The following is a 19,920-nucleotide window of genomic DNA, read 5'->3' on the forward strand; positions in this document are numbered from 1 at the left end:
TTATGAGACAGTCCCCTAAAACTTTTACTTCAATTTTAGGAAAGAAAGAAAGAAAATATAGTGCAAACCAGCTGTAGGCAATTCTGAATATGAAGTGTTATAAGGTATATTGAGGAAGTAAAAATGACTTTTTGGGGGGGAACTTGAGGCAGACTTCATGGAGGAAGTGACATTTGAGCCAGGTATTGAGTCACGTGTGAGATTTTAATAGGCAGAGAAGACATGGAAGCAGGAAATGAGAGTGTGTGTTTAGCTGGAGCTTGTAGACTGCTTGGCTGGTGTATGGGGAAAAGAAAAAGAAGAGAGTGTGGTAAAGTCAGAAGTGTGTGTTGCTGCCAAGCCAAGGCCCCGGGAGCTAAAGTTTGACATTTTCATAGCTGTGCTTTGGGAAAGTAAATGGGCAATAGTGTCTCATATGCATTAATAGGGTGGAGGATTGGAGTGAAGATTGGAGAGGCTGCTCAACAGCTGAGGTGAGGGTGCATGAGGGACTCTGTTGGACGGCAGCAGTGGGGCTCAAACGGGCACCGTGCCCGGGGTGGAACCTCGTGACTCACTAGATGTTGAGGAAGGGCAACAGAGGAGTCAAGATAAGGAACTTACTTGTATGTAGTAGGCACTATTTTTTACTGATCGTTGAAGTCAGTGTGCTCGAGGAGTATCCAACTAGAGCTGTGTAGAGGGCAGTTGGAACCTAGGGAAGACATGAGGCCTGAGGATGGTGAATTGTGATTCACTGACATGGGAGATGAGGGTTAAATCCAGAGAGAGTCACCAAGGGCCAATCTCTACAAGATGACGGGGGAGCAGAATCTTTAGGGACTGGAAGAAGAGCTGGACAGTGCAGAGTAGACAGAGAAACATTCCCCAGAGTAAGAGGCTAACACACTGTCACAGAAGCCAAGGGGGGAAGGTAGGTGACCGCAGTGCACATTGCGGAAGACAGAAGGATGAAGTCTGCCCTTATGTTAGGTGATCAAAGAACCTTTGGATGAAAGATGAGAATTCTGTCACTGTGACCTTTGAGATTGCAGTGTTAGTCAAAGGTGAAGGGCACATCATGAAGGGAGGTGAAGAAGTGGGCTGGCGTAGAGGATATGGAATACTTGTTGAAAAGGTCCTTAGCTAAAAAAAAAAAAGGAAAAAGAAAAAGAAATGGTATTTTGTGGTGAAAGCTCAAATATTTAAACAGCAATTTCTGCTGGTAACTCTTGATTGGGATTTTTAAAAGTCCGTTAAATATCACTGAGGAAAAGGTGGCTTCACACAATGTATGAAGTACTAATGGGTATAAAACAGGTAGGAATCCTTACTGAGCAAAAGAAATGGAACCACAGTATATTTTGGAATGTAAATGATTTATGGGTTATATGCCTGGGCCTTCTCCCCTTCGCAGTTTTTCCAGGTTTTCTGTCCCAGGCAAATATTTCTTATTAAAATCATGAGATTGTTTAGAGAGCATATTTTTTCCTCAATTGAATTCTGTTTGTATATTGAGCTGGTTGAAGTAAGTGAACCCTCATATCTCAAAAGCCACTCAGCAGTATTCAGCTTTTGATTAGCTGGACCCAGACCTGAGTATGCATCCAGGCAGTCTGCCTCCCTGACTGTGTAACTTTGAGCAGGTACCTCTTTGTGTTCTGGTTTTCATTATCTGTACAACAGAGATAGTAAAAGTACCCACGTGTGAAGCGTCTTGTGAAGATCCCATGAAGTAATGCATGTACATTGCGAGGAACAGTGCTTTGCAGGTAGGTTGTTATCGGTCAAATATGTTCTGTCGTTTCTTCTTCCTCCTGGTGCTACTATTTCAGCAGTAACTTCTGCAGCTACCACTACTACCAGCATTACTTACTACTACTTAGTACTAGTACTCACTACTACCACTACTCCTTACTACTACTTAGTACCACTACTCACTGCTACCACTGTTACCACCACTACCACCACTCTTTACTACTTACTACTACTACTACTACCACCTTTACTTACTACTACTTAGTACTACTACTACCCATACTACCACTACTACACCACTACTTATTACTACTACTCATTACTACCACTGCTTACTACTCACTACTACCACTTTTTACTGCTACTATTACTACACTAATACTACCACTACCACCACCATGATTTTCTTGTATCATTTAGAGAGGCAGGTTTATACTGTGGTTTCTCCTTACTGTAATAGCATCTCTAATTGTTTAAGGGTTTTTGCCTCTAAGTGGCTAATACTATTTTTTCTATCTGCAAATATGTGAAAGTCAAAGACATTTCCCAAACTCCTTCCACGTGGTAGGATTCACTCTAATTTTGTCTCTCCTGTGTGTCCTTTATGATGTTTCTTCAGGAAGCTCAGGTGGTCCAAGTTGTGAAGGTGTCTCCATTCTGGCTGGGCCAGGCCTTCAATATTTCTCACCTTTTTGATCTGTAGTATCTGCTGTGTTTTCTACCTGTGTTTTCTTCCTTAGCCAGTGCAGACAGCCAGTGCACCAAACGCACACACATCCCAGCCCATGGTCAAGAACTGGCAGGGGATCTGCGCGGCAGTCTCACTTCCCTAGTGTTCTGTGCTGGAGATCCCAGCTCCTTTAACCAACCTCTTCCTAATAAGGTGGAATCAAAAAGGACACAGATTCACTTTAGTATCATTCTTGCCAAAACCTAGTAAGTCTAATCACAGGAAACATCAGACTATCCAAGCTGAGTGACTGGCTGTAGTCTTCAAAAATATCAACCTCGAGGAGCACAAAGAAAATCTGTTCCAGATTAAAGATTTAGTTGATATGACAAGTAAAGGTAATGCATGACCCTGAATTGAATCCTGGAGCAGGAAAAAAATAGCTATATATGGTATTATTGTGACAGTTGACAAAACTTGACTGTAGACAGTGCAATATGTAATGGCGTAGAGGATATGGAATACTTGTTGAAAAGGTCCTTAGCTAAAAAAAAAAAAAAGGAAAAAGAAAAAGAAATGGTATTTTGTGGTGAAAGCTCAAATATTTAAACAGCAATTTCTGCTGGTAACTCTTGATTGGGATTTTTAAAAGTCCGTTAAATATCACTGAGGAAAAGGTGGCTTCACACAATGTATGAAGTACTAATGGGTATAAAACAGTTAGTTAGCATTATATTTTCTGATTTTGATAACTGCCATGGTTATGAGAGATAGTACCTTGTTTTAAGAAAATATACACTGAAGGTTTTAGGGATAAAAAGACATGATGTCTTTGACTTCCTCAGAAATGGTTCAGAAAGTATTTTGTATGTATATCTATATGTAGATATAGATATAAAATGATAAAGCACATGAAGTAAAATATAAACAGTGAATTTGGGTAGAGGGTATATTATATGCGATCTCCTTGTGCTTTTATTGTAACTTTTCTTTAAAAGTTATTATAACTTTATGAAAGTTATATTATACCACAGTAAAAAGTTATACCAGAAAAATTGAGTTTAGATAAATCCCTTTAGTTGCCAGAACAGAGATCCATCAGGCTGCCTAGCATAAAAAAGAACACAAAAAATCCTTTTCAAATTCAAATAAACCTAGTGATATGGAGACTATTAGACCCTCAGATTGCTTACTTCATAGGTTTATTTCAGATGCTGTGTAACTTCTATTCTTTGCTGTGTTTGTGTGTTGCTTTGTTGTCTTATATATACTGGACTTATCTGCCTTCTCTTGGTTGCTGCCCCTCTAGACAGACCTCTGGGTTTATTTCTCAAAGTAGTAACTTGCTGTCTTAGTTCAAGTTCTTGAGAGAGAGCATCTGAATGATTATTCTGTACCTAATGTATTGTGTAAGCATGTGTCAGATGTGTACACCTAACATGGTTAACCAAGATTGAGATGGAGCAGGTGGGCAGTGGTGGGTTGGGTTATAGGCAGCACAGTTACATGGTATTTAGGGTTGGCCCTCAGAAACTGAGGGTATGACAAGTTCTCTTGAAAGTGTTACAGAAAGGTACAGCAATGAAATACATCTCCTATGTCTCCCAGACTGGTTAGTGTTTTTTCACTTTTATCCTTTTTTTAATTGACGTATCATTGATATACAATCTTATGTTGGCTTCAAGTATACAACACAATGGTTCAACAGTTACCCATATTTTAAATCCTCAGCCTGTCCAGTGTGGTTACTGTCTATCAATGTAAAAAGATGTTACAGAATGATTGACTCTATTCTACATGCTGTACTACCATCCCCGTGACCAACTTGCATCGTGATTGCGAATTATTGTGCCCTATATCCCCCTCACCCTCTCCCTGACCTGCCCCAACCCCTCCCTTTTGGCAACTACAAGTCATTTCTCAGGGCCTATGAGTCTACTGCTGTTTTGTTCCTCCTGTTTCACTTTGTTTTTATATTCCCCAAAGAGTGAAATCATGTGTAATTTTATTTCTCTTCCTGTCTTATTTCACTGAGCATAACACCCTCTAAATCCATCCATGTTGTTGCAAATGGAAAGATTTATTTTCTTTTTATGGCTGAATAATATGCCATTGTGTTTATGTACCACATCTTTATCCATTCATCTATTGATGGACACTTAGGTTGCTTCCATTTTTTGGCTATTGTAGGTTGTTTGATTCCTTTTTAATAGATCCCACAAATACTTCTGTTAGGGATCTTTAGATGGCCTTAGATCACCCAGCCCACTTTCTGCTAAAATGAGGAAATATGTGATTTAGAGGCAAGAGAATGGAAGCATCCAGAATTTTTTCCTTTTGCATAGTGAGTGGATAGCTGTCTCCCTCCGTACCACTCAATGTTTAAAAATCATGAATTTGTGTTAGCTTTTGTTTGTAAAATTTTTTAATTTAATTTCAATATGTTGATTTGATCATACATGTTTATCTTGATAAAATTCATTTTTTTGAAATAGTAATTGGAAAACTCTATTTCAAAAATTTTCAAGAAAATGTTTTGACAGTACATTTCCAACATTTTAAAAGAAAATTTTCCTGATGGTTGTAGACTAATATTTTTTTGTATAACAACTTTGTGCCTAGCATTGTCCTGAGTATGGCTACTTAAATGATATCATTGGATAGATTTCATAACTCATTGGGGTAAGGATAATTAATCTTAGCAAAAGAGGAAATAGAATCTGAACAGGTGACTTGGCTAAAGTCATACAAGTTTAATACATAGTGGGAGTTGAATTAGAGTTAGAAATGAGGTCTGTTGGACACCAATGTACATGTTCTTTCAAACAGTAAGAAATCAGGTAGTCAAATACTTTCACATTTGAGATAACCAATTTTATGTTGTTCTTCCTAAAACTTGTCACTACTGTTTTTTAAATTCTAAGATGCTCTCATTACCAACAAGTACTGTTACATTTTTTTTGGATTCGCTCAGAACACTTGTGCATTAGGTGTTGGTTTGAGGATGGGGGTTGTTAATAAATACTCTGAAGGAGAAAAAGTCACTAGCTTGAGGTAGTTTGGTCTGCAATTCCAGGAGAGAGAAATGGAAAATCTGCTAAGAGTGATGTGCCTTTATCAAAATACACAATATTTATGGGCATTCATTCTCAAATGGTCATATTTAAGTATCTAAGTAAATAAGAGTATTTAAGTGAGCATATAGATAAGAGAAAAGAAAAATGTAAAAAAGGTTGAATAGAGACTCAAAAAATAATAAAGGTGAGAGGGGCTCAAGATGGCAGCGTGAGTAGGGCAGCAGAAATCTCCTCCTAAAACCATATATAGTTTTGAAAATACAACAAATACAACTATTCTTAAAAGACCAGAAGGTACAGTACAACAGTCAGGCTACATCTACATCTGCGAGAACTCAGCATCCCACAAAAAGGGTAAGATACAAAGCCATGACCTGGTGGGACCCAAGCACTCCCCCAACCCCAGCTCACTGGTAGAAGGAAAAGAATCAGAGTGGGGAGGGAGTGGAGGCACAGGACAGCTAAATAACCAGCCCTAGAAACTGCACTGGGAGCACAGACACCCACTGCATGGTGTACTGGATATTAGAGAAATGGGAAAGTAAAATCTGAGACAGAGACTGCAAGCAGGTCCCCACAGCTGGCTCCCCTGGGGGGGAAAAAAGGGAGCGCTTTTTAAAAGTCTTAAAGAGACAAGGGCTTAACAGCTGGACAAAACCGTCCCAGCACACTCAGCCCAGCAGGCTGGGAATCTTGAGGAACTTCAGGCACCCTAACCCCCTGAGGGGTAAAGCAGCCCTGAGGCCCCTCACTGCGATAAGCAGCCTGCCATTCATTCCCCCCTGGCCAGTGCTGCAAGCAAACTAGAGCACCTGGAGAACAACTCCACCCACAGCAACCACACAGTCTTCTCCCAGCATGCAGCTAACCGGGACAGACTCAGAGACTGCTGCCGGTGGGCAACTGCTCAGCACACACAGGAAGTTGGAGCAAGGTCCAGAAGGCACGAAGGGGCACCATTCTTGCAGGAGAACACACTCGGCATGTCTGCGATCTCCCACAGGGCCCTAAGCTATGCCGAGGGCCGCCTCGCCCACAACAGCTTGGGAGATTATCCCAGAGACTGCCCTCTGTATGTGGGTAAAGGGCACAGGCAGCGGAAGCTGGAGCATAGTCCTGAAGGCATGAAGGGGCACTGTTCTCATAGGAGAACACACCCAGTGCACTTGCGACACCCTGCAGGACCCTAGGCTATCCCGAGGGCCACCCCGTCCACAACAGCTCAGGAGATTATCCCATAGACTGCTCCCAGGGTGCGGGTAGATGGCACAGGCAGCGGAGAAGGGCAAGGTGACCAGCAAGCAGGAAGGTATTTTGTTCTCCCAGCTAACACATGTGCCACCTGCCTGTGACGACTTCTATCACCATGAAGAGGCAGAAGAATCTGGTCCAGTCAAAAATCACTCAAACAACCCCAGAGAGATGGTCTGGCAAGATAGATATAACCAATCTTCCTGAAAAAGAATTCAAAATAAAAGTCATAACCATGCTGATGGACCTGCAGAGAAATATGCAAGAGCTAAGGGATGAAGTCCAGAGGGAGATAACAGAAATGAAACAATCGATATAAGGCCTTAAGAGCTGACTGGACGAGGTGCAAGAGACTGTTAATGGAATATAAATCAGAGAACAGGAATACAGAGAAGCTGAGGCAGAGAGAGATAAAAGGATCTCTAGGAATGAAAGAATATTAAGAGAGCTGTGTGACCAATCCAAATGGAACAATATTCACATTATAGAGGTACCAGAAGAAGAAGAGAGAGAAAAAGGGATAGAAAGTGTTTTTGAAGAAATAATTGCTGAAAACTTCCCCAAGCTGGGGAAGGAAATAGTCTCTCAGATCATGGAAGCCCACAGATCTCCCAACATAAGGGACCCAAGGAGGACAACACCAAGGCATGTAATAATTAAAATGGCTAAGATCAAAGACAAGGGCAGAGTATTAAAGACAGCCAGAGAGAGAAAAAAGATCACCTACAAAGGAAAATCCATCAGGCTATCATCAGACTTCTCAACAGAAACCTTATAGGCCAGAAGACAATGGCATGATATATTTAATGCAATGAAACAGAAGGGCCTTGAACCAAGAATACTGTATCCAGCACAATTATCATTTAAATTTGAAGGAGGGATTAAACAATTCCCAGACAAGCAAAAGTTGAGGGAATTTGCCTCCCACAAACGACCTCTACTGGATATTTTAAAGGGACTGCTCTAGACAGAAGCACTCCTAAGACTAAATAGATGTCACCAGAGGAAATCAAAGAAAAGAAAGCAGACCAACCAAATACTAACTAAAGACAAAAAATAAAATCAACTATCCACAAAAGCATTCAAATAAACACAAAAGAGTACAGAATAAAACACCTAACATATAAAGAATGGAGGAAGAAGAATAAGAAGGGAGAGAAATAAAGAATCATCAGACTATGTTTATAATAGCTTAATAAGAGAGTTAAGTCACACAGTGAGACAGTAAAGAAGGTACCCTTGAATCTTTGGAAACCACAAATCCAAAGCCTGTGATGGCAATAAGTACATATCTTTTGATAATCACCCTAAATGTAAATGGACTGAATGCACCAATCAAAGACACTGAGTAATAGAGTAGATAAAAAAGCAAGACCCATCCATGTGCAGCTTTCAAGAGACTTACATCAAACTCAAAGACATACACAGACTAAAAGTGAAGGGATGGAAAAAGATATTTCATGCAAACAATAGGGAGAAAAAAGCAGGTGTTGCAGAACTTGTATCAGACAAAATAGACTTCAAAACAAAGAAAGTAATAGGAGATAAAGGACATTACATAATGATAAAGGGGTCAGTCCAACAAGAGGATATAACCATTAGAAATATATATGCACCCAACACAGGAGCACCGAAATATGTGAAACAAATACTAACAGAATTAAAGGAGGAAACAGAATGCAATGCATTCATTTTAGGAGACTTCAACACACCACTCACTCCAAAGGACAGATCAATCAGACAGAAAATAAGTAAGGACACAGAGACACCAAACAACACACTAGAACAGGTGGACCTACAGAACTCTACACCCAAATGCAGCAGGAAGCACATTACATTCTTATCAAGTGCACATGGAACATTTTCCAGAATAGACCACACACTAGGCCACAGAAAGAGCCTCAGAAAATTGAAAAAGATTGAAATTCTACTAACCAACTTCTCAGATCGCAAAGGTATAAAACTAGAAATAAACTGTACAAAGAAAACAAAAAGGCTAACAAACACATGGAGGCTTAACAACATGGTCCTAAATAATCAATGGATCAATGACCAAATTAAAACAGAGATCAAGCAATACATGGAGACAAATGACAACAGCACAAAGCCCCAACTTCTGTGGGATGCAGCGAAGGCAGTTCTAAGAGGAAAGGAGTATATAGCAATCCAGGCCTATTTAAATAAGGAAGAACAATCCTAAATGAATAGTCTAAAGTCACAATTATTGAAACTGGAAAAAGAAGAACAAATGAGACCCAAAGTCAGCAGAGGGAGGGCCATAATAAAGATCAGAGAAGAAATAAATAAAATTGAGAAGAATAAAACAATAGAAAAATCAATGAAACCAAGAGCTGGTTCTTTGAGAAAATAAACAAAATAGATAAACCCCTAGCCAGACTTATTAAGAGAAAAAGAGAATCTACACACATAAACAGAGTCAGAAATGAGAAAGGAAAAATCACTATGGACCCCACAGAAATACAAAGAATTATTAGGGAATACTATGAAAATTTATATGCGAACAAGCTGTATAACGTAGAAGAAATGGACAACTTCCTAAAAAAATACAACCTCCCAAGACTGACCAAGGAAGAAACAGAAAATCTAAACAGACCAATTACCAGCAAAGAATTTGAATTGGATTAAAAAACTACCCAAGAAGAATTATCTGGTCCAGATGGATTCACTGCTGAATTTTATCAGACATATACAGGAGACATAATACCCATTCTCCTGAAAGTTTTCCAAAAAATAGAAGAAAAGGGAATACTTCTATACATATTCTATGAAGTCAGCATCACTCTAACACCAAAACCAGGCAAAGACCCCACCAGAAATGAAAATTACAGACCAGCCAATATCATACTTAACAGCGAGAAGCCGAAAGCTTTTCCTTTAAAATTGGGAACAAGACAGGGATGCCCACTCTCCCCACTGTTATTCAGCATAGTACTGGAGGTCCTAGCCACGGCAATTAGACAAAACAAAGAAATACAAGACATCCAGATTGGTAAAGAAAAAGTCAAACTATCACTATTTGCAGATGACATGATATTGTACATAAAAACCCTAAAGACTCCACTCCCAAACTACTAGAACTACTACCTGAATTCACCAAAGTTTCAGGTACAAAATTAACACACCGAAATATGTTGCTTTCCTATACACTAATGATGAACTAACAGAAAGAGAAATCAGGAAAACAATTCCATTCACAGTTGCATCAAAAAGAATAAAATACCTAGGAATAAACCTAACCAAGGAAGTGAAAGACCTATACCCTGAAAACTACAAGACACTCTTAAGAGAAATTAAAGGGGACACTAACAAAGGGAAACTCATCCCATGCTCTTGGCTAGGAAGTATTAATATTGTCAAAATGGTCATCCTGCCTAAAGCAATCTACAGATTCAACGCAATTCCTATCAAAATACGAACAGCATTCTTCAATGAACTGGAGCAAATAGTTCTAAAATTCATACGGAACCACAAAGGACCCCGAATAGCCAAAGCAGTCCTTAGAAGGAAGAATAAAGCAGGGGAGATCTTGCTCCCCAACTTCAAGCTCTACTACACAGCCACAGTAATCAAGACAATTTGGTACTGGCACAAGAACAGAGCCACAGACCAGTGGAACAGATTAGAGACTCCAGACATTAACCCAAACATATATGGTCAATTAATATTTGATAAAGGAGCCATGGACATACAGTGGTGAAATGACAGTCTCTTCAACAGATGGTGCCGGCAAAACTGGACAGCTACATGTAAGAGAATGAAACTGGACCATTGTCTAACCCCATACACAAAAGTAAATTCGAAATGGATCAAAGACCTGAATGTAAGTCATGAAACCATAAAACTCTAAGAAAAAAACATAGGCAAAAATCTCTTAGACATAAACATGAGTGACCTGTTGTTGAACATATCTCCCCGGGCAAGGAAAACAAGAGCAAAAATGAACAAGTGGGACTATATTAAGCTGAAAAGCTTCCGTACAGCAAAAGACACCCATCAATAGAAAAAAAAGGTATCCTACAGTATGGGAGAATATAACCATAAATGACAGATCCAATAAAGGGTTGATGTTCAAAATATATAAGGAGCTCATGCACCTCAACAAACAAAAAGCAAATAAGCCAATTTAAAAATGGGCAGAGGATCTGAACAGACACTTCTGCAAAGAAGAAATTCAGATGGCCAACAAGCACATGAAAAGATGCTCCACATCACTAGTCATCAGAGAAATGCAAATTAAAACCACAATGAGATATCACCTCACACCAGTAAGGATCGCCACCATACAAAAGACAGACAACAACAAATGTTGGCGAGGATATGGAGAAAGGGTAACCCTCCTGCACTGCCAGTGGGAACGTAAATTAGTTCAACCATTGTGGAAAGCAGTATGGAGGTTCATCAAAAAACTCAAAATAGAAATACTATTTGACCCAGGAATTCCACTTCTAGGAATTTACCCTAAGAATGCAGCAGCCCAGTTTGAAAAAGACATATGCACCCCTATGTTTATCACAGCACTATTTACAATAGCCAAGAAATGGAAGCAACCTAAGTGTCCATCAGTAGATGAATGGATAAAGAAGATGTGGTCATATACACAATGGAATATTATTCAGCCATAAGAAGAAAACAAATCCTACCATTTGCAACAACATGGATGGAGCTAGAGGGTATTATGCTCAGTGAAATAAGCCAGGCAGAGAAAGTACCAAATGATTTCACTCATATGTAGAGTATAAGAACAAAGAAAAAAGTGAAGGAACAAAACAGCAGCAGAATCACAGAACCCAATAATGGACTAACAGTTACCAAAGGGAAAGGGACTGGGGAGGATGGGTGGGAAGGGATGGACAAGGGGAAAGATGGGGCATCACGATTAGCACACATAATGTAGAGGGGAGGGCACAGGGAGGGCTGTACAACACAGAGAACAGAAGTACTGATTGTATAGCAACTTACTACACTGATGGACAGTGACTGTAATGGGCTATGTAGTGGGGACTTGATGATGTGGGTAGTCTAGTATCCATAAAGTTGCTTGTGTAATTGTAGATTAATGATACCAAAAAATAATAGATAAAATAGTAATAATAAAGGCTAAAATACTGAGTGAATTTGGCAAAATACACTTTAAAATGACTTTTTTGGAGGTTGGGGTGGGTATAAGTGATGAATTTGTATTTATGAGTCTCAGTTTTGCCTATCAAGTCAAATTTATTTGAAAGACTAAATTACCTTGGAGGTAATCATGAATGTAAACAACATATTGGTATATGTAATGTAATTGCTAGACCAGTGGCTATAAGGCAAAAGTAGAAAGTGATACTCTCTTTCAAATAGAGAGTTATTTTAATTTAATTGTATATTTTTGCCAACGGGAAAGTAAAATAATAACAACTTTAAAATATTTTCCTTGAAGTTGGACATGAAAACAAAAATGATGGAAGCTAAATGTCATGAAGAGAAACTTAAACTGCAACAGAAACATGATGCTGATGTTCAAAAGGTAGGGAATATACCATTTACTCTCTTATTAATATTGAATATGTGACATATTCTAAGTCTTGTGATCATCTATCCAACCACCCATCCATCCACTTATTATGTAATTATGATAACCTAGGTATAAATGGAATTTGCTAAATTAATATCCCATCAAAAATTGGTCTTTCAATTTCACTTGCTAAATAAATGTGCAAATACTCATCACCTAACATCAGCTTTTAGTTTTTCCTCATCTATTGTTTGAAGGCTGGCCTTCTTATAATCCTATATCTGTACTGTATCATTACCTTTCATAAAAGGTGAAATGCAACATCAACTGTAAATACTAGAGTTTGTTGTGGTCTAAACATGCCTTCCAATGTTTCAAATTTGTATTCTTAAATTTATTTTTCTTAATGCGCATAGCAAAAGTAATCAATTTGTGGTTATCCTAAAATGAATTTGAATTGATACTACATTGTAGTATTGATTTTAAAAATTAATTATCAATTTATCTATCTGTATCTGTATACATACCTGAAGGTTGATCCAAAGAGAAACTTAGCATTTACTATTTCAAAGCTAAGCCCATAATTCGGCTGCACAAAACTGAGTGACAGAAACGATGGCAGCAAGTTGAGGCTGTAGCATCATATATTCAAGCCTTCTTAAAAGCTGAAAATATATTAATATTTAGTCAGGCGCATATTTGGCTCATCTTCTTTCAAAGCAACAAGAAAGAAACCACTGACTGAAAATTACAAAGAGGAAGATGTTGAATCCCTTTCCTTCCCCTTTCCTATTTCTCATTCACATTTTACAAGCAAATATTACTTTCTGTTCTTACTAGATTTTTACCTTAGCTTAAATTGGTTAGATACAAACAGTTCTGTATCATTAATGCTAGAGATTCAGTAATGTAATTTCAATATAACATAATATATATCCAAATGAAATAGAATCTTTGATGTTTAAGATAAATGAGTATAAAAATGTATTTGGAAAAATCATGGCAATAGAGTTTGAAATATGCTCCTTGGTATGTCCGTTACAAAGATCTATTCTAAGAAAAACATTTAATAATAAAATCCTTTCCAGGAACTTCTCTTTTTAAATAAATTCTGTGTGAAAAAAGAAAGCAATGCAACTACTTGAAGTGCCAGGTAAAATACAAATAAAATCCTTGAACTTATGCCAGATTTGGAAAGTGCATTCATCAGCTTATTGCTTATATGACATTTTCTAAGTGTTAGAAATTGGAGAGGAATAAAATTTAGAGTGTTTTCTCTATATGCATACATTACTTTCCTTTTTTGCATCTTTGTGGACATTAGGATCGTCCACCTCCCTTTCTTACTGAACATTCTTAGAGGTGGGGCTAAAACAAAGAAAGACAAAGTAAAATGCTGACAATAAGATCACTAAGAAAAATCTGCTTAGACTTTGGTGAATAACTGTTTTTAAGATGAATTTGGGCATGTATATTCAGGAAATATATGCCAACTACAAGAAAAGTGGATATTCTTACTCCTGTCTCAGTTTGATTTCTCTTCCCTTGGGTTAGCACATTTTTTTCCTGCTTTCTAACTTTCCTACAGTTTGGTTATTTTTCTAGGTTTTTTTAAAATGCAGATGTATTTAGTAATATGCAGTCATGATTACATTCCATTAAATGACTCATTTTAAAACAACAATATAAGCTAATGATGTAAAATATTCATGCAATTTTTGACTTATTTTGAGCTGACTTTTCTAATTTACAGTAGCAGAGCTAGATATAAAAGAGAACTATAGATTTCATCTTCCTATGTGTCTAGAATTCTTGTTATTGTTCTTGAAAATGAAAGGACCTTAGTGGGAGGATTCAGGGACATGCTCATCTGAAGATACTCTATTTCAGTGTAGTTGGAGATGAATTGTGCTACACCAGTATGTCATGTTGCTGAAAGCTTCTCTTTGCTACTTTATGACAGTTTAATCTCAGAATTATATTTAGAGAATCACCTAATATATTCTCCTTAAAAATGGGGACATGAAAATTCAAAGCAAATAAGATATTTCTTTCAGTACTCAATTATTATTTTAGACTTAATATTTTCTCAGTGCACTAAAGTATGATTTTTATATATATATTTGGAAACCATTTATGTGATTAGTTTGAGACAGACCTGCAGAAAATATTGTGTTCATTCAAAAAATTATGTGTACTATTCATAAAACAATATAGTATACTAAAACATTTTAAATTTATTTGCAGATTTTAGAAAGAAAGAATAATGAAATTGAAGAAATGAAGACTTTATACATAAACAAACAAAATGAAACAGAGGAGACTATTAGAAAGCTTGAAAAGAAAGGTGATGTATTGTTACATAAATATTTTAATAACATTTCTTTATATATATTATACATATAGTAATTTTACAGAAAATCAATTTTATTTCTGTATTGATAGATGGGAGTATTTATATGGCTTTCCTCAGTAGATGTGTTTATGTGGGCTTCCATATAATGAGGGAAAACTCTGTGTGTATGATGTATCTGTGTGTTTGTGTGTGGTGAAGGGTGTGTGTGTGTTTGTGTGTGTGTGTGGCAATGGTGATTATTTGGTTAAGGAGCTGAAAGAGTGCCCTTTTACTCCCTATTCTTAGCTCTCTTTCTCCTTGTTGGACATGTCTTAGAACTAGAACTTACTGGCTTCCACAAGGAAGTCTAGGAAAATCACTCCTCTTGTTCTGATAAAATTCATTACCTAAGTGTCTACTTTATGCCTTATGGTATATGCTAATATTGTAGTTGACAGAACAAACATTTAAAAAGTATTCCCCATTTACACTTTGATTACAAAGGAAAAGAAAGCCAAGTAATCAAGTGTTAGATTGACTATGATTATAGGTCAGAACATTGAAATGCAAGAGGCAGTCATTAGAGTGTTGAAAATATTTTTGGAGAAAAGAGCTTTAAAAGTTTTATAAGATTTGATTAGTTGGAGAGAAGAGTTCCAGGTATTGGCATGGGAATGTTGATATTGGAAAGCTGTAGGAGCAATGCTGTAAAACCACTTAGCTAGAGTGGATATCCTCATCACCTAACATCACCTTTTAGTTTTTAGTAGGTGACTTGGCATTACTAAAGCATGATGGTGAATTTCACATTTAGAAGTTTCAAGTTTATCCTGTAAATGCTGGGGAGTCAGATGTTTTTTAGAGGTGAATTTTAGGTGGAATAGCCTGGTAATGGAGGGTGTGCTAAACATGGTGAGCCCATTTCCCAGTCTGCTGTGATAGAGGAAGAAGTGAGTAAGAGAGAGCACAAGTGAGAGGGAGGAACCTTTCAACTTACTGGAAAACATAGGCTCTGATTCCAGCCCTACTACATGACGTCAGGAAGTCTCTGGGCATTGGCTTACTCATTATAAAATTGTGAGGTTGGACTAGATAATATGTAAAGTCCCTTCCAACTCAAGGATGTTATGCTTCCGTGCTTCTATAATTTTACATGTAAGATGATAAGGACCCAGAATATCTGAATGATGGCAGTGGGAATAGTGAGATAGGAATTGAAGAAGAGCCTTTGAAGGGTTTGGAATATGTAAGATAAAAGCCATGACTAAGAGGAAATAGGAGAGGTTCTCATTTAGGGTTTCCATAGGGAACTCACTGACTTTCTCCCAAGCCATCAGACCTGAGCGCATCTGACAGAATAGTAATGCCTTGAAATTTAGGCTGGCAATTACATATATAAGTTAACTAATGAAGTAGGCATTTTTGGGTTTGTTTCCAACCTTAAATGTTAGTGAAAGTAATTGGAAATTTGTTCAGGTTCTTTCTTCACATATCAGTGGCTACAGAAATATTAAAAAAAATTTTTCTAGGTTTTCATTTCTTACCCTGATTCAAACCAGGTAATTTAAACATGCCTAAGGTTTAAAAATAATATTTCTTAAAGGTTTTTGAATTGCAAACAGATCTTAGTTTTAATTTTGGAATTGTGAAGTAAAATCTTGTAGCTGCTAAAGACTATTATTAGGTGCACTTTTTCTCCCCTTATATGTTAAACAGTTGAGATATAAGAGTGAAACAAGTTTCTATATAAATGTTTATGAAAATTTTGCTATCTTGAAGTAAGTAAATAAGAACATATTATATCAGTACACTAAGAAAATGTTGCATTCAGGCAAACATATGGCTGAATTTATTTTACCATCCAAATGACATAAATACATTACTTTTTTTTTCACTTAAATCACTGATGGTTTTTAATCATTTTTTAAAAAGATAGAAATTTAAATGATATAAAAAGGAAATATTTCATATAATTTAAGGCACATTTTGTTTCAGTAACATAAACCTTGACAATGTATTTAGGAGCAACAGTGTATTGAAATGATGGGTTTCTTTATTTAGTTATTCAGTACACATCTTTTTGAGCCCATGTTTATGTGACACTGTTATGCCCTGTGAATAAAAAGGTGAAATATCTTTCTCCTTAGGATGTAGGTAAGTAAACCATTATAGCACATAATATAATAAAATAATTTAATGGAGAAATGTCTGAGGTTCCCTGGAAATGAAGAAGAGTTTCTGTAAAGAAGATGATACTTGAATTGAGACCAAGAATGAATAGGAGTTTTTCAGCAGGGGAGGGAAGGGCATTCCAGGTAGACAAATGATCAGATTCAGGCTGTGATATATTAAGGGAATGGCCTCAGGAATCCACAGATAAGTTTGTGTGTTTGTAATACGAGTCTAAAAATGTGCAAGTAGCAAAAATATGGCCAGAAAGCAGTCAGGTCATGAGGAATGGTTATCCATGTCAGACGTTTTGGCCTTTACCTTTAAGGTGAGGGGAACTGTAGAATATTTTCAGTCTTGAGAGCATCTTACTGGATTTGCATTGTAGGAAAGCCTCTTTAAAGCAACAAAGGACCCACAGGAAGGCAGTGATACTGAGGCCAGCATACTGTTAAAATTGTCTAAGGGGTAAATTATGATGGATTCTACCAAGACTGTGATGGTAGAAATATGGGAAAAGAGAAGAAAGAATAAGAGATGTTTTAGAAGAGAGAATTGAGAAATGGAGAAAAATGGAATTATCTACTAACTGGTACACTGTATTTTTTATCATCAAACTCTTATGTGGTACCTAGAATTGGTTTAACTATGTTTATATCACTTTTGACAGTTCAGACCCTTATACGTGACTGTCAAGTTATCAGAGAGACCAAAGAGAACCAGATTGCAGAGCTAAAAAAAATATGTGAACAAAGTACAGAATCTCTGAATAATGATTGGGAAAAGAAGGTAAGCTACATGAAATAAAATAGTAATGGAAAATATAAGGATTTATGGTTAAGAATAGCAAATTTATAAAAATAATATTCACAGAATATACAGGAAAATATGAAAAAAATAAAAATAACTTAAAATTCTAGACTGTCTAGAAAGAGCTACTGTTCATGTTTTGGTGTGTATTTTCTTCTGGAAGTCTAATGGTATGTAATTTTCATTTAGAACACTTACCTTGGACTAATTCTTGAATTAAATTAATGTTCCGAATTTTTTGTCATAATCCATAGATTTTAAGCAAAATTAAATAGTAGGGTAATTTTTGGAAATTAACCCTTTTTAATTTTGGATTTAGTCTGTTGGATCATTTCCTTCCTGAAATTTCAGATAACACAATATTTATAGTATAACTTTTTTTGATGTAAACAAAATCAGTAGTGGATAGGTTATTCTTGGAGAAACTTTTAATTTAATTAAAAATATTTTCATATAATTTAGCAGTGCCAAGAGTAAAGTAATAAAAATACTCATTATATGTCTCACATAGTCATATAGTACCTTCAGAAAGGAGCCTTTAGCCATTAATTCAAATTACAATATATATTTAAAAGCAGTTAAATATGTTAACTTCTTTTGAGGTATCCTGCCATAAAGATCTCCAGTTAACTCATACTGAAACTCTCTCAGTTAGTCTGGGTTCAAAATATTTTACTGGGAGTTATAGATGCCTTCCCAAGCAGACATTGTTGGTTTGAAATATGTCCTAGTGATGGTGGCTTCAGGACCAGCCCGGGAGGTGCGCTGCAGATGTATTATGACGGGTTGAGTTAGCACTTTTCTAGTTTTGTTTTGTTAATTTATGTGGTTTTCCTTTTTCTGACACTGGGTTCTCTCTTTTCTGTAATGTGGCATATTGTGTTTGCTGCAGGGATGTAGTATGTAGGCCCTTCCTCCCTTTGTCTGAATTCCCTGGTTCCTTGTGTCCCAGTTTAAATTGTCAGGTATTTGAAAAGTCCTCTGCCTTCTACCATTACAAGGGTACATTTTATTCTTGCAGCTGGATTAGTACATTGTTCTTACTGTTACACAATAATTAGTGGATGTGAAAACACTGCAAATATGGTTGAAGGTCTATTTTGTGAAGTACAAGTGAATATAAATCAGAATGTAAATCAGAGATGAAAACCTGGTGCAAGCAGGTACCAAACGTTAATAAGCAGATGCCAGATGTATTTCATGATCTATGCAGTCATTCATTCAACAATGATTAAATTATCTGTATGAACAATGTGATGTGATAGATACGTGTGTGTGTATACTTCCTGGTAGAAATCTCCATCCTCCATCTCTCACTTTAAGTCACAGTTATCCAACTGCAATTTAATATCTCTCCTTGATCTAAATTTCATCATTCTCCCCAAACCTTATCGTCTTCCTTTGTTGCTAAAACAGTTTCCTCTTAAAGGTTTCCCTATTTCCCAACTGGATTGCTATTTAACCAGCTGCTCAGACTTTTTGCCTCACCTCTCACATCTAATCCCTTGCCCAGTTCTGTTCATTGTCCTTGTTTTGACTGTATTCACCACTATGCTTTCCCTAGTTCTGGGGACCATTGTCTCTTGGCTACTAGGTAGACTGTAACTGGACTCTCTGCACCCCCTCAGTCCATGCTCCACACTACAACCATATGGACGGTCTTTCTAAAACACAAATGTGGCTTACCTCACCACGATGTTTAAAGCATTCCCATGGTACCCAGTGCCCTTAGGATTAGCAAGGGAGAAGCACTGCTTGTGTTTTCCTTTACTCACTCACTCATAATATTTCTGATATGAGATGTGTAGGTTTTCCACACATCAAGCAATTTCTTTGACACCAGCTAGATGTCCTATAATTTGATTACGTTTTAACACTATTTTCCTACAGTTAATGTCAGATCCCACAAGTTAAGGGCTTAATCCCACAAGACTGCTCCACTTCAGATGTCAGTGAGAAGTCTCAGGTTGTCACCTGTACTTCTGACCAACCAGTTATAAGTAGGAGTTCCCATGCACCCCTCCTTGGGTTCTGTGATTTGCTGGAATGGTTCACAGAACTTAGGGAAACACCTCTATAAGTTTACCATTTTATCATAAAGGATATAATGAAAGATACTGATAAACAGCCAGATGAAGAGATACATGGAGCAAATTATGTGGGGAGGGGTGCAGAGCTTTCATGCCATCTGCTGGCACACCACTCTCCCAGCACTTCCATGTCTTCACCAACCTAGAAGCTCTCTGAAGCCCACACTTTTGGAATTTTTTATGGAGGCTCTATTATGTAGACATGATTAATCATAAATGTAAGTTTCAGCCCCCTTTCCCTCCCAGAGGAGGGAGGTGGGGCTGAA

The 19,920-nt window shown here is 37.2% G+C and overlaps 1 protein-coding gene across 13 annotated transcripts in view; it reads left to right on the forward strand.

Moving 5' to 3' along the window:
* The window catches only part of CEP112 (centrosomal protein 112), a 445,347-nt gene that overhangs the window by 60,311 nt on the left and 365,116 nt on the right, over positions 1-19,920 (forward strand). For all 13 annotated transcript variants that reach the window (XR_012130844.1, XM_073235805.1, XM_073235810.1 and 10 more), the window contains 3 exons: positions 12,176-12,262; positions 14,498-14,597; positions 17,425-17,543. Coding sequence is in view for 12 of the 13 variants with exons in the window: in XM_073235805.1 (XP_073091906.1) it covers positions 12,176-12,262; positions 14,498-14,597; positions 17,425-17,543 (306 nt within the window). In the remaining variant the exon portion in view is untranslated. The remainder of the gene's footprint in view (positions 1-12,175; positions 12,263-14,497; positions 14,598-17,424; positions 17,544-19,920) is intronic.

Source organism: Manis javanica, chromosome 4 (genome assembly GCF_040802235.1).
Source record: "Manis javanica isolate MJ-LG chromosome 4, MJ_LKY, whole genome shotgun sequence".
Taxonomy (NCBI): Eukaryota; Metazoa; Chordata; class Mammalia; order Pholidota; family Manidae; genus Manis; species Manis javanica.